Source organism: Gadus macrocephalus, chromosome 21 (assembly GCF_031168955.1).
Source record: "Gadus macrocephalus chromosome 21, ASM3116895v1".
NCBI lineage: Eukaryota > Metazoa > Chordata > Actinopteri > Gadiformes > Gadidae > Gadus > Gadus macrocephalus.
Genome location: NC_082402.1, coordinates 4,496,655 through 4,522,482, shown reverse-complemented (window position 1 = coordinate 4,522,482; position 25,828 = coordinate 4,496,655). Strand labels below are relative to the sequence as shown.

The 25,828-nt window shown below is 44.3% G+C and overlaps 2 protein-coding genes across 3 annotated transcripts in view; one reads left to right on the top strand and one right to left on the bottom strand.

Moving 5' to 3' along the window:
- mmut (methylmalonyl CoA mutase) overlaps positions 1-13,569 on the top strand; it is a 35,170-nt gene extending 21,601 nt beyond the window's left edge. Inside the window, exons 8-13 of the mRNA XM_060041123.1 lie at positions 868-983; positions 6,204-6,319; positions 6,690-6,821; positions 8,245-8,392; positions 8,935-9,102; positions 12,320-13,569. Of these exons, the coding sequence (XP_059897106.1) occupies positions 868-983; positions 6,204-6,319; positions 6,690-6,821; positions 8,245-8,392; positions 8,935-9,102; positions 12,320-12,448 (809 nt within the window). The 3' untranslated portion in view covers positions 12,449-13,569. The remainder of the gene's footprint in view (positions 1-867; positions 984-6,203; positions 6,320-6,689; positions 6,822-8,244; positions 8,393-8,934; positions 9,103-12,319) is intronic.
- Positions 13,570-13,578: 9 nt separating this feature from the next.
- opn8b (opsin 8, group member b) lies at positions 13,579-23,341 on the bottom strand. 2 transcript variants are annotated; one of them, XM_060041126.1, is made up of 4 exons: positions 23,159-23,341; positions 18,892-19,185; positions 16,107-16,435; positions 13,579-15,358 (listed from the first exon to the last, which is right to left on the bottom strand). In XM_060041126.1, exons 1-4 carry the CDS (start codon positions 23,226-23,228, stop codon positions 14,993-14,995), a joined length of 1,059 nt encoding a protein of 352 aa, XP_059897109.1. In that variant the 5' UTR covers positions 23,229-23,341; the 3' UTR covers positions 13,579-14,992. The 2 variants fall into 2 exon arrangements, with proteins under 2 accessions (XP_059897109.1, XP_059897108.1); XM_060041125.1 differs by lacking the exon at positions 23,159-23,341 and having other exon boundaries at positions 18,892-19,536.
- Positions 23,342-25,828: the final 2,487 nt, after the last annotated feature.

Here is a 25,828-nt window from a genome sequence, read left to right as displayed (position 1 = left end):
TGGAATTGTGTCCTGGTGCTCTTTCATTAGCATGACCGCAGAGGGCTCGACAATAATCTCCTCCTAAAATCTGTCATGCACACTCTTGATATTCAAAGTCGCTGATGTGCCGGCCCTGTTGTACATGCTAGCATACACGCCTGCCTTCTTTCCCTGCAGGAGACAAGGGGTTGCTGGATCCGGTTATCCCCATAGCATGTACTCTATCACACAGCCAACGTTCCAACCCTAGACATCAACCTGCATATTGCCAGCGCTCCACTTGAAATGCATGCAAGGGGTGATGAGCCCCTTAGCGTCTGGTTCAAACACAGTTCGATGGTCTTGGACAGGAAGGTTCTGCATTGTAAGCTGCCGAGTGCAGGAGTTGACTTCAAGCCCGACTTCAATTCTCACATGCACTTGGTCACATGGTGATGCACCAGCACTGCAGATCTTGATCTGTGACCCCTTGCAATTAAATCAGTTTTTCAACCACTTGTTTTGGTCATTGAAAAAAGCGAATCTTTTTTCTGAGCCAATTTTGTAAGAGAGACCTTTTTTTTTTTATTATCGACACATCTTAGTTTTGAAATGCAAAATGACAGAATTTAAATATCTAATAATGATTCGACTTGCTGATGGGAACAGAAAGGTGTCAGTGGTATCCCTGATTCAGGGACGTCTGGGGTGCATTAGTGGTATAATAATAAATAGATGTGCTTAAACGTTTATGCGGCAAACACAATTTTCAGTTTGCAATTTGAGATTCATCACCATCATCATCAAACGGCCCGAGTGCGTCAGTGCTGCTTGCCTCGTAAACGGTGATCCCACCTGATGTCCGTCCCTGTATTCTCTCACCGTGTCTTTGTGTCTTTCTGACAGCCACTGAGGTCATCGTGGGCGTCAACAAGTATCGCCTGGAGAAGGAGGAGACGGTGGAGGTGCTGGCCATCGACAACACGCTAGTCCGCCAGAAACAGGTGGACAAGCTCAAGAAGGCAAGTGTGGCCCTCGGAGACGTGACCGATGAGATTATGAGCTTGATTCAATGATTCGATTCGATTCAACTTGTCAGAGTCCAAGTACAGAGACACTGAAATGCAGTTAGCGTCGAAACCAGAAGTGGAAAAGGGCTGTAAAGTCCAGAGTATCTACATGCAGTGGAATAATAGACTGCACTATGAGCAATACATAGTTAAGTATGGAGAATAGTGTACATTTAGGATATAAAGTATATATACAGTGCATTATAAGAGCAGTGTGATCAGTATAGACATACAGTTGAGTATGGAGAACAGCATGCATTAAGGATATATACAGTGCATTATAAAAGCAGTGTATAAACAGTATGGACATGTTTATACAGTCATTCAGTTATTAATAACCGTACTTCAGTGTCCAGGGGGGTCGGGGTTCAGTCACTGGGGGGAAGGGGTGGGTGTGGGGGGGGGGGGCTTTGGGCTGGTTCGTTGGTTGGCTAGTTGGTTTCCATTGAGGTGGCGAGTTCAGCAGGGTTACAGCTGCAGGGAAAAGGCTTCCCCTGAACCTGCTGGTCTGGGTTACGCCTCGTGCCCACTGCACCGTCCGTCAAAGGACTCAGAAGGCGTGGCTGACGGATGGGGGTGGTTTCCAGGGTCGTCAGAGCCCGAGTAGTGTCACAGTGCTTAAATTTGCATACGTGTTCTGATTTGATGACGGATCCGTCGCTGCCGAAAAAGTTGAACATTGTTTAACTTTTTGACGGAGCCTTCAGCGCACGGATCCACAATGCATTGCGCGTCCGTCCCCATTCAAAGTCAATGGGGATCAGTCAACGGACGGAGGCAGTGGGCACGAGGCGTTACGGAGGGATCTGTAGCGCCCCCCCGAATGTCATCAGGGCTCGCCCTACTGGAGTGGTTTGGCACCGGCACGACGGAGGTGACTGTGCCTATGCTTTGAATGGTATGCAGTAGGGGTGTGACGATACACTCAGCTCACGAGACGAGACGAGACACGATATTCGGGTCGCGAGATCGAGACGAGACGAGATTTTAAGAAAACTACAATGACAAAATATATGACTGGAACAACAGACTTTTATTTAACCGAGTTGCACATGCATTTTGAAATGTTTTATTATAACTCTTTACATGCATTAAATTGAAACTAAAACTAAAATTTAGTACAGTACAATAAAAGTACAATAAATTAAATTAAATAATTCTATTTTTTTCAAGTGCGAACAATATTATCTGCAAAACCAAATCAAAGTTCTACTCCGTCAATACAGAGTGCAAATAGTGCAAACAGAGTCTGACCAAGTATGTCACTGACAACTTGGTATTGTCCGTGTCTTATCAGTCACTCTACTGCCATTCATAATTTCCGCCGGGTACCCAAAATGCTGCCAAACAAATGATTTAAAAGTGGCGGGGGCATCTTCCACGGTAATACGGGTATTTTCCGACGTCATTCTGACTGCCTATGGCTGCTTCCCCTGCTTCCTCTCCTTCTCCTCCTCCTCTTCTTCTTTTCCTTCTCCTTCGGTAGGTTCTGGCGGGCTAGACGTAGCAAAGGCGCATTACTGCCCCTACAGGCCACAAATAGAAGTTTGGATAGCTCACAAATCTCGCAAGACAGATTTTTAACGCGACGGGTAATATCGTTGAGTTTAATCTCGCGAGATCTCGTCACACCCCTAGTATGCAGTGTTGATTCGTTTGCCGATTTGGCTGCATCTGATAGGATTATTTGGTTCCATGTCCAACAGGAAATACACCACCAAATATGGTCTGGCAAAATGAATGCAATCTCCTGTAGAGAGGTTGTTAAAGGTGCTGTAGGTAACAGGTGAGAGCTGTCGCTTGGGTTGAATTGTGAATAATTGGCAGTTCTTGAGTGAGATGCGCTTTGAGAAGATATGCTTCGAGTTGACAGACCTGAATGTACGAGACGATTTCGATTTGAGCTCCCTGTTCCGAGCTTTCAGAGCATCTCTTCCCTGGTTGGTTGTTGGAATCCCTCATGCCTTTAAATCACATTTAAGTGAAATATCTCCCATACCTTCCCGTCTATCTCCCTCCACCATAAAGCATAAAAATGCCAAAAATAAATCTTTAAGTAATGCAGCGCTTCTCCATAGTGGAGGAATGCAGGGGAGGGAGTGGAGAGGGGGGACGAGACGTTTGTTCTGGTTGTCATTTGGGAGTCATGTGTCTGACGTTAATTGGAGACCTACATCTAGAAAAGGTTGTTTGTCGTTTTGCTTTGATTATTATTTTTTTTTGCACGTGGGGTCAACACGGAACCGGACAGCCTCACCTGAGGAGTTTGTGGAGGAGATTAAATGAAATCGTGACAAAAGTCAGCCCTTTTGAACGGAAAGGGCATTTCCCCGCATCTGCCCGCTCCACTCTGTCGCTACCTGCTAATCTCAAAGGTAACAGAGCATTGGAAAAAGCCCTATAATGGCCCTAATCTAAGCTGTTGCCATGGCAAATAATGGTTGAAGCCGCAATGAATGAGTAGATGAAAATCGACTGGGATGGGGAATGGGAAAGCCCTTTTGCACTGATGTCATCAGCTGGCTGCTGCCACAATTTTTACCTTTTTATAATTATATTAAAAGCGTCCTCTCAATCATGAGATTTAGTCAATTTACATAACCAATTTCAGATTTTTACGCATTGCCTGCACATTCCCTGATTAATATGCCCAGTGAGTGTAGATTACTTTTTGCATCAGGTTGCACATTATCTGCAATTATGAACAATTACTTCCCGAGAATGTTGTTTTCCAATTTGGACACATCCTTTTTGTATTTTGATTTTAGACTGCTCCCTGGTCTTTTCTGACCAATCAGGGCATTGCTTCTCTGATTGGTTTGTGAAATCCATCTTGTCTAACAATCACATGTGAGGGAAATGCAAGACTTCTAAAAAGTGGAGAAACCTAGGGAGGGAGGGAGCACAAAGGAAAGAGACCTTTGTTTTGGTTGTTTCGTTTCAAAAATCCTTCCTGCTCACGCTCCCTGGATAAATGTTGTTTGTTACCTGCAGTACTTTTTTTTTTTCTTTTTTTTCTTTATAATTTATCCAACATTAACGGCAGACCTACATCAAGAAAAGTGCAGCATTCTATATTTAGCTTATTGCTTCCTGCATGGAATCCTTTCCATGGAGTCAACAGCGAACAGGGCAGCAACACCTGACAAGATGGTGGAGGTGTTTTTAAGTGCCACAAATTAGCCCTTTCGTTCAACCGAAAGGGAATTTAACCGCATCTGCCCACCACCTCTGTCCCTTCCTGCTAATCTCAACACTTTTACATTTACTTCATCAGCTGGCTGCGGCCATATGCCTTCTACTACCCTTTCAGTTTATGAAAATGAACACACGCTGTCCAACGTAGATCCAAGAGTTTGGCTTCAAGCCATGATTACGTCCATTATCAAGAGAGAAATGACATTCTGGGCTACATCTGATCTGCTTCCATTGAGAGATTTATTTTGAACTGGAACAATTGTATGCTGGTGTGCCATCTTTCTCAATGTTCTCTACTAGCCTTTGTGTCTCATTCACAATAGGTTTTCCCTTTTTTTAATTGTATTAAAAGCGTTTTCTCAATCATGGAGTGATTGGCTCTAAAGCCAAATTGCATTGGGTGCAGTTTAAAAGGACTACTGTTAAGATGCTCAGTCAATTGCTCAGCCACACATTTTTCTGAGATCTTGGACATGACGGGTAAAATACAAATTGGCCTTTAGTTATTCATATCAGTTGTATCTCCTGATTTATAGACTGGCACAATGGCTGACTTCCAGTCGTTTGGGAAGTTTATGATTTTAGTAACAGGCCCTGTGAAGGAGGCTTCATGTTTCTTTAAAAACATGGAATCCAATCCAAATATGTCTTTTGATTTGGAGTTCTTAATAGAACAGTAATTATAGACTTTTCCTTGGGTTCAGAAATTTCAGTCAGAGAGAAGACTGGCTGTGATGCATCAAATGGTGAGGAGTGTAGTGGACTACTTATGGGACTATGCACAGTCAATCTCACAGAATTGGAAAAAATGGCTATTAAAAATAGTCACTATTTCTGCTGGTTCCTTATATAGGGTACCACTGTCTTTGATCTCCAGCTGCTTTGTTGCTTTATTATGTCCTTTCCCTGTTAGTTTATGCAGACAATCCCAGATTTGTTTATGATTACCCTTAGCATCCCGTATGAGGTCAACAAAGAAGTTAGATTTAGCTGCCCTAATTTCCTTTATTACTCTAATTCTCAAGGACACAAATATATGCCTGTCAGTCAATGAGTTGGACTTGAGAGAGTGTTTTAAATCATTATCTCTCTCCTTCATTATTCTCCTTTGGTCACTAGAGATCCAGGCGAGGGTATATCTACTATTTGTTTTTCTTGAGGAATCGCTTTGTTATGTTTTGGATTGTGATCATGAGGACATTTGTGTCATTATCCACATCTACACCAGCTATGATTTGGTCCCAGTTAATATTTTTGATTTCCCTGTCAAATTCATCAACATCACACTTGGGTATTCTTAACTGGCTAGATTTGGTGTTAGGTTTTAAATTAAAGCGGGATTTAGTGAGCTTTCTGGCTATAAGAGTGAGGTTATGGTCGGACAGACCAGTGACTTCTCTTGGTGGAAGGTCAGCTCGCATTCTCTGTGAAAGCACGGATGAACAGGGCCGACCGCAGCTGTGGAAGGAAATCCACATAAATGCCATTCGGAAGGTGCGGTGGTGTGGGACACACTCTCCACGACCTTAAGACCGTGGCCGTCATTGGATTCCAACATCAAATTAAACCTTAGTGGTACATGCCTCATTCACCTAGCAGCCATCCTTGTTCAAAACACTGGAACGAGCTATGTGCTTGATGGACTTGGAACTGCATGCAGTTCCAACACCCAGCAAGATCAGAATCACATAACTCATTCCATGCATTCAAATGTAACGCAGTGAGCTTCGTGTTAAAAGGATACTGCGTTCAATGGCTAGTTTTGAAATGAATAATTGAATAACGATGGGATTCGTTCAAATATGACATTGCGTGACATGACAAAGTACTACTTACAATGAAGATAATTGTATTTCTGACAACCCATATCCTTTCAATGTGAATACACTGAATTAATTCAATGAAGAACTGCAATTGAAAGATAATGTTCTTGCTCTCTCGCCCTCTTGCTCTCTCTGTCGCTCTCTGACGCAGGTGAGAGAAAGCAGAGACACTGCGGAGGCCAAGAGGTGCCTCTCTGCCATCGAGGAGTGTGCACGGACCAGAGAGGGAAACCTCCTGGGCCTGGCTGTAGACGCAGCCCGGGCAAGGTACCGCTTGCCCCTGACCCCCGGTCCATTACTCATAGCAGTCTTTCATCATGCTTTTAATTGCTTCAGGGGATTTTGCTGCTTTTCAAAGGTTTCCCACAGACAAGTTGCCATAGAATTGTTCAGCACAGATTCTTAGTGTAAATAGCGATACGGTTTACCTTATATGTTAACCGGAGTTGCAACTTGTATACTTGCCATTTCACTTTCTAGCAGGATATGTAATTTCCAAGGGGATACATAAGGCTTTTGGCGGAGGATTTAAAATAAGTACGAGGCGTTTCCTTACATCTCATGAACACCGCGGGTAGCTCTGTTAAATGGGAGGAACCACAAAGGGCAGAAGTAAACAAAGGCATCTCCATCGTAGGTGTTCGGTGGGGGAGATCACAGATGCCATGAAGGCGGTGTTCGGGGAGCACAAGGCCAGCACCAGGATGGTGAGCGGCGCCTACCGCAGTGAGTTTGGGGAGCTGGAGGAGATCTCCGTGACCCACAACAGGTGAGAACAAAAAGAAAGAGACGCAGTCACCTAGCAACCACCAAGAGAGCGACACAAGCACGGATCCTTGCACGTCTGAGACGGCTCCACGCACGTCGCACGTTGTACCTTCTTTGTTCACAGACGGATTTCAGAGTATTGATTGCAGATCAATTATCTTTTGTAATTTGCACTCTCTTTCATTGAGTGCAAATAAATGGAAAATTATGTGGAAAGTACACTTTATTTATCTTGAACCCATATGTTCAAGATGTCTTTTGTCCTTGTTGCAACATCTGATAATCTTGCTAAAAGAGTGTGATTCAAGGAAAGAGGTCATACTGATAAGATGGGTGATTTCATTATCAACTGGGAAGATAAGACAAATAGGAAGGCCCTCAAACAAACTACAGACCATTTTGATCTTAAACAATTAATTAATTCCCAGAATAACAACCTCTTCCAAACCCCAGATTGACCTTATCTTTAGTAACAGACCTGAAAGAGTAATTAAGTCATTTAACTTCATTACTGGACTCTCGCACCACAATCTTACCCTAATATCTAGAAAAAGTGACGTGCATCAAACTAATTGGACTAACTTAACGCCGGGACTATATGTGGAAGAAGATAGTATTAGCACAAATGAAATTGAGAGTGTAGCACATAATTTGGCAAAAATAGTCAAAGGCAAAAAAAAATCAAGAGGTCGCTGACATGGTTGAAGTGTATCACTCAAACCGGTCAAATACAAACTGGACAACAAGAGGCTTGTCCAAAGGACACTGTGTAGTAGAAAAAGTGCCTTTAGCCACTCGGCATTCTCAGTTACAGCGTCACAGGAATGTAATTCAGTACCACGTCATATTAGAGAAATTAGTTCTTACCGTTCTTTTTCAGGACAGCTGAAAATATGGCTTATTGGTAAACGGTTATGTGTACATTACGACTGTAACTGCTACTCCTGCTGACTTTGTGATAACTGTCATGTCTTGCTTGCTTGTCTCCTATGTGCTCCAGTCCCGTCTTGTGCTCCCGTCTTGTGCCGTGCATGCTAGTGCACTTTCCTATGATGCTTTATGTACCTGTTTTATTGTCTGGTTGCAATTGTCTGACGATTCATTCTTACTATGTGTTACTAAATCCTCTGAGTCACCTGTTGTTGTTTTTTTTTATCTTTGTTTATACATGCATTTTATTTCTGTAATTTTAGGTTGCCTTTTGAATATCTGGGCCGGGGACAACGGCTGTAAACTAGCCTCTTAGGCTAACTCAGGCTCACTTACAGTTTGAATGTTATTTAGTGTGCAATGTCCCTGAAATAACCCCCAAAAAAATAAAAAAATATATATTCATATATATGTTCGCACAAAGCCACACAGAGTGAACATTTAGAAAAAGGGTAAAAAATCTAGATTTAATGTTTGACCCCTGACCCCTGCAGAGTGGTGGAGTTTAAGAACAACGAGGGCAGGAACCCCCGTCTGCTGGTGGCCAAGATGGGCCAGGACGGACACGACCGGGGGGCCAAGGTCATCGCCACGGGCTTCGCCGACCTGGGCTTCGACGTGGACATCGGACCCCTGTTTCAGGTCAGACCCCCTGGTGGTGATGGTGTGCATTACGTTCAGCGCTGGGGACTCCTAACTAGTATCGCCCCCAGATGGGCTTTCGGATCCAGACGCTTTTATTTTGAAAAGGGTTTTTAGGCGGTGGGGTCGTAACCATGGAGATAACAGGCCCAAAACACATCCGGTAATTCGCTTGCGCTTTAATGGTGCTCGAAGGTGTTTCAGAGTTAGAATTCGAGTGTCATCCGTTTGAAAAGCTCTGCGATTATACCTATTCCGGTGGACTGTAGCCTGCCTCCGTATGTGACCATTTAGATTCTAGGCTGCACCTGTGTTTTTAAGACTGCTCCCGGGGGGGGGGGGGGGGTCCATCTGGCCTGTCAGTCACAGGTGTGTGACAGCAGGCGTGGGGGGGGGGTTGCTTTTCCCGTATCTTTCTCCCTTCTTTTTTCCGCTCTCCCTCTTTCGCCGCTCTGAAGTCCCGCCCACATGCCCTTCCGTGCCCCTAACAGCCGTGTTCTCCCCCTCCCTCCCTCCCGCTGGGCCTCTGTGTGTGGGGACAGACCCCTCAGGAGGTGGCCCAGCAGGCGGTGGACGCCGACGTGCACTGCGTGGGCGTCAGCACCCTGGCAGCCGGACACAAGACGCTGGTGCCCGAGCTCATCAAGGAGCTGAGGCTGCTGCACCGTCCTGACATCCTGGTCATCTGCGGCGGGGTCATCCCCCCTCAGGTTAGTCGCCGCCGCCCGCCCGACCCCATCACCGACGGGTCGTCTATTACAGCCAGGGCCCAGTAGGGTTTGACATTCACCCAGGGGCCAGTAGAGCACTCACCCAGGGGCCAGTAGAGCACCCACCCGGGGGTCGGTAGAGCCCTCAGTCAGGGGCCAGTAGAGCACTCACCCGGGGGTCGGTGGAGCCCTCAGTCGGGGGCCAGTAGAGCCCTCAGTCGGGGGCCAGTAGAGCCCTCAGTCGGGGGCCAGTAGAGCACTCACCCGGGGGTCGGTAGAGCCCTCATTCGGGGGCCAGTAGAGCCCTCATTCGGGGGCCAGTAGAGCCCTCATTCGGGGGCCAGTAGAGCCCTCATTCGGGGGCCAGTAGAGCCCTCATTCGGGGGCCAGTAGAGCCCTCATTCGGGGGCCAGTAGAGCCCTCATTCGGGGGCCAGTAGAGCCCTCATTCGGGGGCCAGTAGAGCCCTCATTCGGGGGCCGGTAGAGCACTCACCCGGGGGTCGGTAGAGCCCTCAGTCGGGGGCCAGTAGAGCACTCACCCGGGGGTCGGCAGAGCACTCACCCGGGGGTCGGCAGAGCCCTCATTCGGGGGCCGGTAGAGCCCTCATTCGGGGGCCGGTAGAGCCCTCATTCGGGGGCCGGTAGAGCCCTCATTCGGGGGCCAGTAGAGCCCTCATTCGGGGGCCAGTAGAGCCCTCAGTCGGGGGCCGGTAGAGCCCTCAGCCTCTGTGGACCAACATTTATTAAAACAAATTTTTATTGATGCATACAGAATACCTTTGATGATCAAAATAATGTCTGTTTTCAGCGAGGGATTGTGAGTGACGCGAAATGGGATTTGTCTAACACAATTTCCATGCTCTGATGGTCTGATGGGCCAATCAGTATTGGCACACACACACACACACTGACTGACGTGAAGTATCGCTTTGAACAGTCGAGAACATAATGACTGTTTCGTGGAGTGTGCCCAGTAGCCGCTGCTCGGTTTGAGACACGCTCTATTATATCTATCTATTATGGATTCTGTATGAGTCGTCTGTGAACACAACATGTGTATGTTCGCTGGCACTATAAGCAGAACGGATCTGCTATCCCAGTGTCTTTCCACAGCTTTTCCCCGGCGGCCTGGTTTAGATTTGACATACTTGCCTGATCTAAATCTTGAGTCAAAGATGTTATTACTTTCCCAAAGCCAGCTCCCGCAACCCTGAACTTTGGTATTCCTATGCGTCTCGTTTCGGGTAGATTCTGACAGCTCTTCGTCAGAGCTCGTATTTAAAGTACTCTCTATCCTTGAACCATTCCGACACATGCTCTGCTCTCCTGACAGAACACGGCTTGAGTCTCAACGTTTGGAGAATGTGTTCGTCACTTGTAGAGGAGTACATTTTGATCACTATCTCTAAAATACAAAATTCCATCGTTCTGAAAATGCATTGAAACTAAGTTTCCAGCACTTATTGCTGCGTAACAGGATCATATCATTTTCAGATAATTTATATACACCGTGGTTCTTCCACTCAGAGCTCTCTCTCTCTCTCTCGCGCTCTCTCTTTCTCTCTCTTACAGCATCCGCTTGATGTGAGTTGATAGCATCCTTACCCCCATTAGAGCCGCTACTACAACACAAGGGCCCGCTGTCGTTTTCTCCTCGACAATACACTCGTTGGCTCCTGACCGTGGGAAACCTGGGGGAATATCTCCATGTAGTTGAATTGTTATCAGAGAGTTGTTTTGTTTGAGTTGCAATATGTAAAACTACGCTGTTTAGTACATTAGTCATTTGTCCGGCTCCTCTCCTGATACTTATCAGCTCCTAGTTTGCTATCAAGTAGTTTAATTAAACATAATGCAGCCCAAAAAAATATAAGCACAAACTCTACATCGGTGTGTCTGTTCTAAAGAGAGCCAGGCCCGGATGAACTAGCAGTAGTGTGTTGTGCCAACACAACCCTCTTAGAATTTGTGTTTTTATTCTAAATTAAATATTCCTGTTTTTTCTCAATAGTCAAATTTGATTACGAGGAAAAACAGGGTTGATCGAGCCAAAGATGGATGGCTTTTATTCTTTACAAACGTTTTTAACTGCCAGTTACTTAAATAATGCTATTTAATCAAATCCAAGCTAATTAATTACCCAGTTTGTTCATTCATTTGACCTCCTTCATCGTGAAAGGCTGCAAAGTAGTTCTCCAATTCGTCTCATGTTCCTGGATTGCTTTTACAAATGACATCCTGTCGGCTATGGTATACACCATAACATTCTATTAGTAATTGCTTTATAGTTCCCAATGGCACTCTCCATCCCCCTTGGCATTCTCCATTGCCACTATAAAAGGGCACCGCAGAGCATCCCTGACAGGTTATTGTGAGTAGCAGCTTCATACAATCGACCAACAGATATCTGTAGTCCCTCTAATTGAATTCATCATGGCATCCCCCCCCCCCCCCCCCAAGCCGTCAAAAGAGAGGGAAAAGCAGAAGAGTTTGGACAGTCGGTGTAAACAAATGTAATGTCTCGAGTCCCCTAATCCCCCCCTTCTCCACGTTTTGATGGTCTTAATCCCTTGGAGCCGACACTGCGCTGAGCGAGCTCGCGCTTCAAGACGTGCTATCTGATTAGGGTTGGCCCAATCACACACAGCGCGGCGCAAACAAACAAAGCAGGGCTGTGGAGAGCTCAACGCACCGGCCGCAAACAAACCCCATATCACCCCAACGACAATCTGCAGATGCCAGACGGAGAAAACCCACCACCTTACACACGCCACCCATCCACCCTCGTCTCCGCTCTCATCTGCAATCTCCAAACGTTAGCCTTTCTGTAGTCGTCGTCCTCTTCCTTTCCCTATTATGTAAATAGTGTTTATCTTGGGGTGCCACCGCAGAAGGAACAGGACGGCAATGAGGATTAATGAAAAAAACCCTGTTTTGAATAAGTTGATGATATCTAAGACGGTATAGGGTCAGGGTACATGCTTGTTGGAGGGTACTTGGACCCTCCCAACATAGATCAGACTTATTGTTGGGGAACACGGTTCTTGTCGTCGAAAGGGTGTGAGTGTGAACAATGCGTGTTCGGTCTAATACTTTTCTGCATTCACTTTTCTGAACGAGGCGAAGCAATTGCTCTAAAGTGCGTGGACCGCTCCTCGATTCCCAGAATGCAGTGCTTTGGTTAACGATGTTGTTCCGTGTTTTTTCGGTTCGCAGGACTACAAATTCCTGTACGAGAGTGGCGTGTGTTGCATCTTCGGCCCCGGAACGAGGATTCCTCAGGCCGCGGTTGAGGTGATCGACAGCATCGAGAAGAGCTTGGAAAAAATTCGGCAGGCCATGTGAATGACTTTCGGGGGAAACGAGAAAGGATTTTGACGCCCTGTGTCATCAAAGTGGTTGTGAATCTTTGCTTTTGTGCAAAATGGACCCCTGTGGCTTGTTTGAGGTGTTTTTTTGTGTGCAGAACCCACCAAGGTTAACGAGGCAAAATGGAAGCAACACATCATGTTAAACCGACTTGCTTGTGTTAAATAAAAAATGAACATGTATAGTGTCTGTCGTTGTATAACATTTATTTAGATGATTGACCTCTTTCTTTCATATCATGTCAGATCAAACGACTTGATACCTTATTGGCCAAAAACTAGGTGTCACGGTTTCGATTGAATTTATTCCAATAGGTAATTCAAGAGCGTACCAGAGGGAGGCCAATGTCAAACCATATATAATATGACCCATATTGTATATGACGTATTACAGAAAACCACACTTGACGCAGTAGCCATGCATTCATGTGCTAGAGATCGAGGTAGCATATCAATGTGGTTTCAGTAGGGTCTAGCGGTTGACTAGTGTTCAATCTGGGATTAGTTACTTAACTTTAACACCTATCAGAAGTTTTTTTTCAAAGTGCCTTCGGCTCAATGTTTTGAACAACGACGCTTGGCTGTTGTGTTCGGGAAGCTTTGTTTTTGAGTTGGTTGGAAGAGCGCTCATGTAACTGATGAACCTCAGCTGAATGGGAAAGGTGTAATACGGGTTTTTGGCGGTTCATATACAGTCAAAAGCGGAAATAGGAATTGTGTTAAAGTTATAAATGTGAAAATTGAAGTATTTTCCTTTTGCAGTGCACGGTTGACTCTGTTTTTTTCACTCAATACTCTCAGTGATTTCTTGGTTGTTGTTTATATCAATCATTATATAATAGGCAGCAATGTTCTTGCCTTAAAAGTCTTCAACAGGTTTCCATAACTAAAATGACTTTCATCATGCATTACTAATAGTCCAATCATGGTTCAATTAGTGCATTGATAAATTCTCTTTTGGGAAATGTACCTTGGTTTACTTTTTGGTTGGCCCTATTCGACCTTTAGACTTTTATGTCCTTGTTTTTCAAGATGGCATGATGGAAAATTTATTGTCAACATGCTTATGAAATAAAACAAAGAAATTCCTACAACCTATTCCTTTTTGATCTTTTTATTTTTCCCAAATGAATGATCTGATAAGCAATGAGGATGAAACTATTAACATAATATAACCTTGTCATACGAATAACAGCAAGCTGTCTACAAATAAGTGGACAAAACAATTCAAGATATTTTTACATTTACATTTTTTTTGCTGACTCGGTTGTTAGCATGCAATATATAGGTGGCTTGCTACAAATTTAGTAAAATTACAAGAGTGGGAGTACTGCTATCATTTAACAGCATAACCTCGAGTGGGATATTGATTTTACACACAGCGTGGTACAAGCGTCACTTATTAGTACAAAGTAATAAGCTACAACAGATAATGATTCTTTTGTTTATTGTTTATTCAATAATTACACAAATAGTTACGCCCAAGACTGTTGCCAAGCAACACAAACACTTTCCTGCATAATTGCTTGCTACTTAGTGTCTAATCAATTTACTTGGTCGAAACTGTTGCAGGGCGAAGTTCATTCGTAGTAAACATGCAACATGCAAATGTGGACGGATATTAAGATGACATTTTTTTTCATCTATCTCTTGTTTCTATGTTGGAGCAATTAAAAGCACTTTTCTTATTTTATTCATTTATTTGTACTCTTTAAATTATTCTTTCACATGTTCAACATCACTGGTGTGACGTTAAAAAACATACTATCACTAGCCTACCCAGTAGACTGTACCAACTGGTAGGCTGCTCAATCCATCGTGCATCTTTTGATGTGACTAGGGTGCATGTATTGTAATGGCTATCACTCCTACTAAAATAATATATTCGTAGATTTTTTATATATATATATATATATATACACACACACACACATACTTTGATGGGTGTCTTTTTAGCTTGACTTAAACCATTAGGAAAAGCCTATGTTACAGTTAAACATGTGGTATAGTATCAAAATAAAAAATATTTCATAGGTCAAACTGGTCTGTAACGTTGTATGAATATGTTGGTTTTGTTTGTTGGTTTTGCCAATCTTAAGTTGACAGCATTTGTATCACGCTGTCGTGTTTCTATCTATGCATACATCTCTCTTTTTCTGAAAATGAAAATAGTCTGTGGACTTGGTTTAAAAATCACCCGGGGGGGGGTGAAGGTGCCGTCTGCGCACGGCACCTTCACGTATATGTCCCACGCAAATACTTTTTATTTTATTTTTTTTCCACCCCTCGCGGTCGACTTGGGATCTGTCGGCGGTCTACTGGTAGACCGCGATCGACTGGTTGGGCACTCCTGGTCTAATGCAACCGCAACATACACAGTAGCTCAATGCAAACTTAACCTCATTCATGAAACATTTATCCTTGTCGATCGGCACATGAGTATTCATGTGCCGATCGTAGTAGGTTCCGCAATCTCACAAGAAGTCAAATGTGTAGCAGTAGATCTTTGAAAAATGGAAGATCAACCGGGGGCATTGTTGGCATCTCCCGGGCAGTAGCTCCTATCCAAGAGCTGGTTGTTGCTGATGACCGTGGCCTGGTTGTGGCGTTGGCTCCCCATAGAGTCCCCGCTATGGTTGACCACCGCCTGGGACGGGCTGCTGCCGATGCAACACAGTGTGCACAGGTGCCTGACCTCGCGCTTGAACCTCTTGCTGAAGGTGTAGTAGATGAGCGGGTTGTAGACGGTGGCGCACTTGGCGAAGAGGCATGGCAGCAGGGCGACCTCCGGAGGCAGGGGGTCGCCGCTGCGCAGGACGTAAAACAGGCTCACCATGCCGTACGGCGTCCAGCTGACGATGAAGCCCACGCTGATCAAGATGGCGATCTGCGCAAGCGGGAGGAGCAGGGTATAAAGGCTTAGTTATGGTTCCACATCGACGCAACGCAATGACCACGCAGACGCTTCGACGCAGTCGTGACCCTGTTTTGGTTCTGCTTCGGGTTTTAGTGAGCGGACCAAGCGCAAGCCCCGGCTGCTGCGTCACCTCGCCCAAGGTTACACGCACGCCAGGCCCTCGCAGTGGACACAAGGAGGGTCCACAAGGACGTAATGGGTCTGTAAACCCCCCTTGCGTTGCATCGACGTGGAACCATAACTAAGCCTTAAGAGCGTATTGCTTTTGTGATGTTCGTAAGCGACGAATAAAAAGGGATGTTGAGGTGCAGCTGAGCTACAGCTGGGATCAGGGAGGATGTATAGGGGGCTTTTGGATTTGATTTGCCCTGGGAGAATAGACAATGAACAACCAATAAGGCAAGTTTCTTTGGTGCCAGCAAAGCCATAAGCCTGGATTTACTGGCACCAATAACTAATTGATATTGTGTGGCGAAACCAAAGGTCCTGCAGGTGCTATGACAGACACTGCGTTTCTCTCTAAAATGCACTTCCTAAAAAGAGCTCAACATCACTAATAGCAACAATATCAATCCCATGCCTTCCAGCCCAAATCGCACAGCTACACATGCGGTCAGAGTCATTACAGACCTCAACGTTTCAATATCATGAACGCCAACCCTTATTCCCGTTCACCACCAATCAGCCAAAAAAATCCAAACACAAAAAACAGACTCACGATGAGCAGCCGGCGGTTCATCTTGACAATGTTTGGTATCTGAAGACCCCCCTTGATGCAGTTCCTGTAGGTGGAGTAGAGCTTGAGACTGATGCCGAAGTAGCAGGTGACTATGATGAGCGAGGGGAAGGCCAGGTTGAAGCACATTATGGTGACGATGAAGGAGAAGCCATCGACCTTCATCCACCTCCAGGCCAGGGAGCAGGACAGGCCGAAGGGTTCGGGGCCGTACCTTCCCCAACCGATGACGGGGAGCAGGGCCCAGGTGAGTGCGTACAGCCAGATCCACGCGCACAGGATCTTCACTGTGCGTCGGCTGATCTGCTCTCCTATAGAAACGACACAAAGCATTCACCGGTTCACACCAGGCACATAGCCTACAATGAGTTTACGGTTTGATTGAATTGTGCATATATGTGGGCGATAGTGTTTAAATGTGGTCGATAGGGTTTACATGTGGTCGATAGGGTTTACATGTGGTCGATAGTGTTTAAATATGGTCGATAGTGTTTAAATGTGGTCGATAGTGTTTACATGTGGTCGATAGGGTTTACATGTGGTCGATAGGGTTTACATGTGGTCGATAGTGTTTAAATATGGTCGATAGTGTTTAAATGTGGTCGATAGTGTTTACATGTGGTCGATATTGTTTAAATGTGATCGACAGTGTTTAAATATGGTCGATAGTGTTTAAATATGTTATTTTCCCTCACTCTCCACCTCATCCCTAACTCTCCACCTCAAGCTGGTGTGTAGTGAGCGTTCTGGCACCGATTGGCTGCCGTGCATCACCCAAGTGGGTGCTACATATTGGTGGTGGTTAGTGAGGTCCCCCCTTCACTTTAGGCGTCTTTGAGTGTTATTAATTATTATTATTCTTCATGTTTAACCTCTGTTTTCCTATTATTCCTAGTCTGTTTTACATAGTTTTGAATGATGACTATATGCTCTGTAAGGTGACCTTGGGTGTCTTGAAAGGCGCCTCTAAATTAAATGTATTATTATTATTATTATTATTATTATATATATACGACTGCACTTCAAGTTGTGCATTTATGTCCGAAACCACCCGTGGTTCGTACCGATCAGCATGAAGAACTGGTTGAACAACGTGATACCCGATAGATGGGTCATCTAATCACCTGCCAGGTGTTTTTGGAAAGTGCCTACCATTAATGAATTCCTTGATGGTTCTGTGTAACAAAGCCATGTGGCACATCAGGTTAGGATAGTCATGTGGCTAGCCAAAAGGTTCTTGGTTCAAATTCCAATGTCCACAATCTAGATGTCTCTCAGACAGAGAGTGACATGAGAGAGATGAGAGACAATCTAGATGTTGGCCAAGACTAACACCTACGTACCTGCTCATTAATGAGTGGGTCAGCTTAGCTCAGGAGGTAGAGCAGTTGTCTTGTAACCGAGTGTTGATGTGTCCCTGAGCAAGACACCTAACCCTAACTGCTCGTCGAGCTGGCTGTCGCCTTGCATGGTTGACTCTGCCGTCGGTGTGTCAATGTGTGTATTAACCGATTTGAGGATGTTCTATAAGATGTGTTGTTACTACCTAACGCTTGCTAAATTCTTTCCAAAGAATGCTGTGCATACAATACAAACAACCATGATTGTTTACTCTTACTTGTTACTATGTGATGTTAACAGCAAAGCAAGACTCTCTCTCTCTCTCTCTCTCTCTCTCTCTCTCTCTCTCTCTCTCTCTCTCTCTCTCTCTCTCTCTCTCTCTCTCTCTCTCTCTCTCTCTCTCTCATATCTCAATGACATCCTAGGGGTCAGGAGGTTAGGAGACGGACCGCTGAGAGTGAATGAAAGGAGGATTTCATATAAAAGCCGTGAAGGGATGAAAGGTTGTAAGGGACATAATTTACACAGCAGCAGCAGCCACAGATCCCCAAAGCTGGGGTCAAAACAACAGCACTCATTGCATCTTATCGTGCCATTGCCAAGAAACCAAAAACCTGTTGACATCACCTGGAGACGGATCAGGAATCTCAGTGGTCAAAAGACACGTTGAAAGAAAAGGGCAAAATAATAATTCCCTAACAAAAGGAGCAACCGTTAATTAGTGGCAAAGGATGCGAGGCGCCTCCTCAAGACAGGTTGATTGTGAGGCAACCACAAAAAAATGTTTTGATTATAAAACCCGCACACAACCAACACACATCCTGCTGTTGCTCCATGACGATTGCTAATCAGGACTTCCAGATGACTTCCACTGGGGGGGGGGGCTTTTCCTCCACCAGAATGAATAAATCCCAGGTCGAAATGAAATTAATTATGGGATATATATATAGGATAGGATTTTCTCAGGCTGCAGTAGATGTAATCAACATCATCAAGAAGAGCTTTGAAAGCATTCGGCAGGCCCTGTGAATGGCTTTCGGAGAAAACAGGATTTTGATGCCCCGTTTCATCAAAGAGGGACTCTTGTGGCTTGTGGTTACACAATCGAAATGGAAGCGGCCTTTTCATGTTACAACGATTTGATGATAAACCTCTTTCTTTCATTACACGTCACATCACACGCCTTGATGCTTTATCGGCCCAAATTACGTGTCACGGTTTTGTTTTCATTTATTCCAATAGGCAGTGCAGGTCGTCACAGCATTAATCTAGTTAGGTAAGGTAGAGCGCATACCATGTTAGGCTCAGTCCAGATTGCAGCGACCCGGCTTCGATTCCTGCAAGTTGTCCTTTGCTGCATGTCCACCCATACCTTCCACTATCTCACTCAATAATAAAAGCAGAACAATTAGGTACGTCTACTCACTGGGTGACAGATTATTGACGGAGACCGTGAAGCGCACGACGGCCATCACGGTGAGGTTCATGATGCTGGCCGTCCCGAAGAAGAAGCCCACCAGGCCGTAGTAGACGCAGGTGCCGTCGCCCCCCAGCCAGCGGTGGTTCCACGCCGACAAGGCGGCCAGCGGGTACATCGAGAGGGCCGCCCCCAGGTCCGTCACGGCCAGGTTGATGCTCAGCATCTCGGGGGCCTTCATCCTGGAGGACCGCTTGTAAGCCACGACGAGGACCAGGACGTTGCCGACAATGGAGAGTCCAGCTATGGGGAGAGGAGAGAGAGGAAGGAGGAAGACAAGGATGGAGGGAGAGAGAAATAAACCATGATTTGCATCTTTCGGGTTAACAGGTGGCTTTGTCTTACTTTGGCCCGTTTTGCGTTCGGTGTTTTGCAAATTTCGAAAACACAACCATATGGACTGTGTTGTAAGTAGCATAAACATAACGCGCCGACGCCACTCGACGTGTGCGGGCTAAGATGTTGATGTATCGCGTGCTGTTGTGTGAACGAAAGTACTGATGTAAGACGCTGTGACGCAAATGTGCTAACACAACCTCAAATTAATGTTTTAGGACGCTGATCTAATGCTGGCCACACTATTATACAAGCATGCGTCAGTGGAACGCAAACACATTAATCTCCATACTATTTGAAACACACACAAAGAGTGTGTGTGTGTGTGTGTGTGTGTGTGTGTGTGTGTGTGTGTGTGTGTGTGTATTTGCTGGCCCTTTCCGATAACAATCACCGCCAACTGAAAAGGGGGCTACTTCATCACGCCCGTCATGTGTGTGTATATTCACAGAATAAGAAGGAGCGAGAATGTCTTGTTGAATGTTGAAGAGTTAACACTGAGGCCATCAAACACAGCTCTTACAGTCTAATCACGCACAGCCATCTTGGCTTCATGAGAAATCCATTTCACAGGGTCACAACTGGTAGGAAAAAGGTTTTCATACTTCACTGCTCAATCGTTCAAATTGTTTTATTAAAATGTCTATATATTTCAATAAAAGGATGCGTCCAACTTTTTTTATACGTTGAATATGTTTATGCTTATGCTAATCGATTTGGTCTCCAGATCATCACACATTCATATCTCAAAGTTCTCACCTACATCAGTGGTGAGGAGCTGATCAGAGGCTTTTGGAAAAGGGCAGGCACTTTCAAAAAATACCTGGCAGGTTGCTATGGCCATTATGTTCTCCTCTCCAATTTCCATTCAAGGTTGGAGCGTTTGTTTTCCTGGCCTGGAGTGGCCTGTGTGTGGATATACTATTCTCTGAATATCCCGGGTGGCCAGATATAAAACAAATTGGCACAAAAACACAGCTGTTGCCAGGATAGCAAGCAAACAAACTAAATCCACTGAGATTGTAATGGATTCTACCCAACCTAAAAGGATGTTCAACTTCAAAAGAGCTCCACGAGCAGAGCCGTGCTTAAACATTGGATCTTGCATTTGAAATACGGAGACAGCTTAGAGCCCAGAAGGGTTTGACCTGGTTTATAATTTGCCACCAATAAATGAATTGCAAATGTATACATAAGCTGATCTCCTTACAGTGTAGGCTTGCCATTGTCAAAATAGAATTCTTAAAATATAATGTTGCGGTCGCCTGCCTGCTTGGGCTGGTGCTCGTTCGGTGTCCACAACCTGGCGACCCGCCTGAGCTTGAGGGAGGAGGAGGGTGGGCACCGAAAACACTATCGTATTGTGATTGGACCGCAGTAGACATTTTAAACGCTCTGCGTCAATGTCACACTTTGTAACTTTAACGTGTGAACCGGCGGTTGAATTAACAGACTATGGCGGTTTAAGAGCTCATGACATCGAATAGAAAGGGACTGTTGTGTAGCTGCAGACACAAACTGTTCAACCCACAGTCAATTACAGGGTACTGAATCACTCATGACTCTGGCCACTCATGTTCCGACTAATAAAAGTTTAATAAATAAACTTTTAGAAAAACTGATACCAAACATCTAACATTGGTTAACCAAGCATATAGCACTTTGGCCCAGGTCGAGTTGGGAGAGCTCCAGGCGTTGGAGTCGGTCGGCGGACGGAGATGGAGCCAAGGTATTGGAGCGATGGAATACACACCATCTGAAGTACACACCACTAGCCGCTGGGTTTGATTGTGGAGCGGTGAAGCAGAGGCAGATGGCAGGTGGGGAATCTGACAACTGCTGCCTGGAAGGAGAGGGGTGGTGGTGGGGCTCAAGGTGTGGAGAGATAAAGGGATGGATCATGGATCGATGTCACGGACAGATGCACAGAAGGTTAGATGGACGATAGATACTGACTGATTAATGGACTGACCAACAGACCAAATTATTGATTGTTTAATCCAATCCGCGTCAAAAACGGATTCATGAGTTCCCTGAAGGGATTTAAAAGAGAGCAACCTATGAAGCTATTTTCAATGGCATTGGAGTTTGCAATATGCATGAGAGTGTGTGAGTCCTTATGCAGTACAGCTATGCGATCTGTGTGTATGTGTGAGACCTCAAGCAGTTCGACTAGTGTGTTTGTGCATGCGCTTACCAGTGTGTGTGTTCGTTTGTGTGCACGCGCTTACCAGTGTGTGTGTGTGTGTGTGTGTGTGTGTGTGTGTGTGTGTGTGTGGGGGGGGGGGGGGTTGTATGTTACAGAAGACAATCCTAACTTGATTCTAAAATGTTGTCTTTATGTAAACGGTGAAGGTTTTAATGGTAATCAACATTTAATGGAAATCCCATTGAATTCCGTGTGCTTCACCTGAGGTTCAGGTGTAGGGGACACAAGGACACCTTCCTTTATGGTAGGCCTATAAAGGAATGCTTGACTGTACGGCTAGTCGGCTAGAGGATATAATGACTATACACAGCCTGGATCTCGCAGCCTTGATCTCATTTCATGTCCTTGTCTTTCCAATAAAATGTTTGTTTTTTCTGTTCAGTTTTTTTCAGTTTTTTTTTTTTCCAGAGCTTCAGACGGTCTGTCGCCGTTTCAGGAAACGCTAAAAAACAAACAAAAAAAGGGGACAGAAATGGCTCTTTTTTATTTTTGGTTAATATGAAAATGGAAGAAAAAAGAAAAAGCCATTGACCAAGCCATGAGAGCATGTGAGCAGCAGCCTAATTTCACACGCTGGACACCGCCCTCATCCACTGGTTTTTATAATCTTAATTGGGATCAAGGGAACAACAGTGGCCTATTTCATTAGCGCACGAATTGTATCATCCAATAACTATAATAATAACTACATGTCCTTCACATTTTAAGAGTTATATTTCCTTTTTCTTTTTTTCATAATTGGTAGAGTGTGAAAACAAGGTGTTTTTTGTTATCTTGTGAGACTGCTCTTGACCAGATCATCAAGTTCATCTTCCCAGATAAGAACACTGGTGAATCCAATCAATGCATCAAACTGTGGGTTCGAACCTAAATAAGAGGACATTTGTTCGTATATCGGTTGCTGCTTGAGGCAAATTGGGCGAGATGCTGTGGTTCTCACAAGATTGGGGGCATTCAGCAGACGCTTTCAGCCAAAGCGACTTCCAAATTCGCTTTGGATAAAGCCACTTTTTGTGTCCGTTGAAATAGAAACCAGCCCATGAAATGCCACGATGAATGTGTTAATATGGAAAAACAATTTACATAATCCTTCCATAATCCAAGTGTAGGATGTCAACTAATCTTCTTCTTGTTAGGCTTGTAGCATATCCATTACATCATGGAACCATTTTCTATTACCATTTTGACGTAAACCAGCCTTAATATTTATCCGCATGCAACCGAAAAACCAAGCTGATAAGAGTTAAGATTACACAGACCACTAAAATATAGGCACTACTGGACATATCAGGACGTGAGTGTCAAAAACGTTGAAACTTCTCTGTGGAATGCTTTTCCACAGAGAAGTCACAATGAAGTCATAGTCATAATGAAATGTGACTTTTAATTAGATGCATCTATTTTCACACAGGTAATCCCAAAATAAAGGTAGTCTATTCCATTGCCTAAAGCATCATCACACTGTTTCTAAATGTGGGGGGTGGTGGGGTACCAAAACGATCTCCGGAGTAAGTAAAACCTTGAAATTAGAGTGTGAACCCTTGAAACCCTTAAAAGCTCCTGCCTTACCCATGACAAAAACAGCTATGGCATAGGACTACTCAAATACAGTCCGAACAGCAAAAGATGTCACATCAACAACAACAAAACGAACAAACACAACAAACTTACCAATAACGAAGAGAAACACCCCAACACCTATATCCAGTACGGGGGACAGCTTAGACGAATAGATATCCATTTTAATTGGGATAAAGAAAAAGATCACAGTATGTTGTAATTCATATATTTACAAAGTAGGCCTACGTCATGTCATTCCGAGCCGCGGCGAGTCACAGAGCTGTCCAATCCATCTGACTTACAGACCTGTGCGCAGCAGGCTGACACGCAGCCTCATTGTGTGAGTGCTGTGAATGGGCATTGGACGATCTTTATTGCAGCGAACAATTGTCTTCCGCCCACTTTCAAATTCTCGCTAATCTCTCGGAATTCCTCCTGTGGTGAAATAATAGGTAGCCTATTCCCAGTTGGCTCGTTAAAAGATAACTAGTATGCTTAATTTGTAAGATCCCGAATTGTTACCCCTTTCTTCCATAACTTCACATCTTGTTCCCCAGTAGCTAGGCTACATTGTATAGGTAGGCCTATATAGGCCTACAATGAAGAGAAGGTGTATAAATTATTATAGTCTAATCTATTTCTGATGACATGTTTGAAGCTAGCCACAGTTATGTATGGATTCTTCACCGCATAATGGATAGCACCATATAACGTTTTAAAGGTTTTAGAGATAAGTTAAAGACTAATTTGTGGATGTGATTATGTGGCAACAGCTTTTGTGTTGTTAAATAACAATTAAAAAAAATTGTGAATGGGAACGCTTCTTTTCTTTGATTCTTTATTTAGTTTGGGCACTTTGCCATTTCGTTTGAGCCAAGACAGAGCAAAAGGTATACCTGTGTAAATTAGAACACGTAGACGTGGCTTACTTACCGTTCCGCCCACTCCCAATATAACTGTTTGTTAACCTGTGTTCGATAAGTTATACTTAGCAGGAGACGACCATACCACAAAGGATTTACTTAGTTTTACATCACAACCCAGATATTGGATTATGTCAAACTCCGACTTTATTTCTGACAGTATAAAAATGGATAATTATTTTTAATCATAATTCTTACTTAAAATGTGTTTATGTTCCAGTGCACTTGGTCGAAAGAGTCCAAAATGTATACCCTTTGCATACCCAAAGGTTTTTTGTATACAACAAACCTTTTGAACAACAAACCTAGCAAGCTTCTTGGTCAAACGACTTTCATTTTAAAGACAAGCAATCATCCCCTCAGATAAGAATATGCAATATGTATATAAGAGATATACAATGACGATTTTGACATGCAAGTCAAACTATTGCAACTCGCGTCAATTACTTGAACGTTGTTTGTAGTGTTGCATAACACTCATAGTGGATCCAATTCTATATTATGCAGTACAACAATAATAACTGCATACACTGGGAGTGGGTTGTATGTAGCTTTGCAGACCTTTTCTGTTGACGGTTACACTCTGCCTGTAGTTGCGTATACAGGTGGTTAACTCTGCATGTATAGGCTATTTGTAAAACCAATACAGAATCTGTTGTGGCAACCAGGCCCAGGCCACTGAAGGAGATTCAGAGCACCTGAGGAACAGATGGAGAAGCAGGGCTTAAATAGCCCGCTTCTCCACTCATTCGGGGCTCTCCCATCCCTGGAGCTCCTGCACGGAGAGACCGGTCCTCGTGGGTGGCGGGATTCCACCCACGAAGGTGGGGACCGTTGATTCCTCCAAGGTTTTACGTTATTTGTGTTTTGAGAGACTTTGTTATGTTCTGGATTTTTGGCTTTTCCCCACGAAATGGTGTCCTGTTTGGGAGGAGGTGGTTCGCTCACAGTGCCGGGTTGCCACACTGTATAGGAGCATTTTAATTGTGCAACTGCGTATATTTTTCAGTATGAAAATTGAAGAGCCCATCATAACTAAATATTTGCATATATGATGATCACATCCATTCAATGACGTTTGAACACATCTCATACAATGCGTGTTCATACACCAAAGCAAAGGTTGGGAACTGCAGTGGTTTATAAATGGTCATAAATAAATAGCCTACACATGGAAGGGCAAAGAGTGCCTGCACCGCCTTTATACACAACATCTCCATAGACATGCAGAGGGAAACGGTCAACAAACAACTGGATGTACCCCCAGTTTGTTTATTCAACAAACAACTGGATGTACTCCAAGTTTGTTTTTTCAACAAACGAACGAACACAAACGATCAATTGGCATCTGTCTCTTCTTCCCCTCTCATGTCCCTCCCCCATTGTCCTCCTCTCCCTACTCTCCCCCCTCCGTCTCCTAATCCTCCAGTTATCTCCTTATCCTCCTCATCATTGAACAATATATGCTGCTATGTTTATTTTCAATTATCCATACCCGACCCCATGTATTTACTTCCTGCTGTTCCCCTAGTAATGATGGCTGAAAAACTATTCAGAAACAAACTCTGAAGGAACAAAACTTAAATATTCTTTTGGAAATAGGCCTACTCCTCAAAAATGGAAAATAATTTGTATGATATTCTATATGAAATGAAAAACTGCATTTTTAGTTATTTTACATGTGGAATATTTTGATGCGAACGGTTAAATCCCTCCATGTAACCTTTAGTGATCCAACAAGCCTGGAATCTTTGACTCCCAACCACATCCTCATGAAGTCCAGCATAATATCGTCTCCTACTGGTCAGTTTGTCTCAGCTTCCCCACCTGTCTAGAGGTGCTGCCTTCTGTGGATGGA

Coding starts and splice junctions, on each gene's coding strand:
- opn8b (XM_060041125.1), bottom strand. CDS start 19,366: ATGTTTATGCTACTTACAACACAGTCCATATGGTTGTGTTTTCGAAAT. Junction 16,436..18,891: donor CGTCAATAATCTGTCACCCA/GTGAGTAGACGT, acceptor TCGTTTCTATAG/GAGAGCAGATCAGCCGACGC. Junction 15,359..16,106: donor TGAACCGCCGGCTGCTCATC/GTGAGTCTGTTT, acceptor CCGCTTGCGCAG/ATCGCCATCTTGATCAGCGT.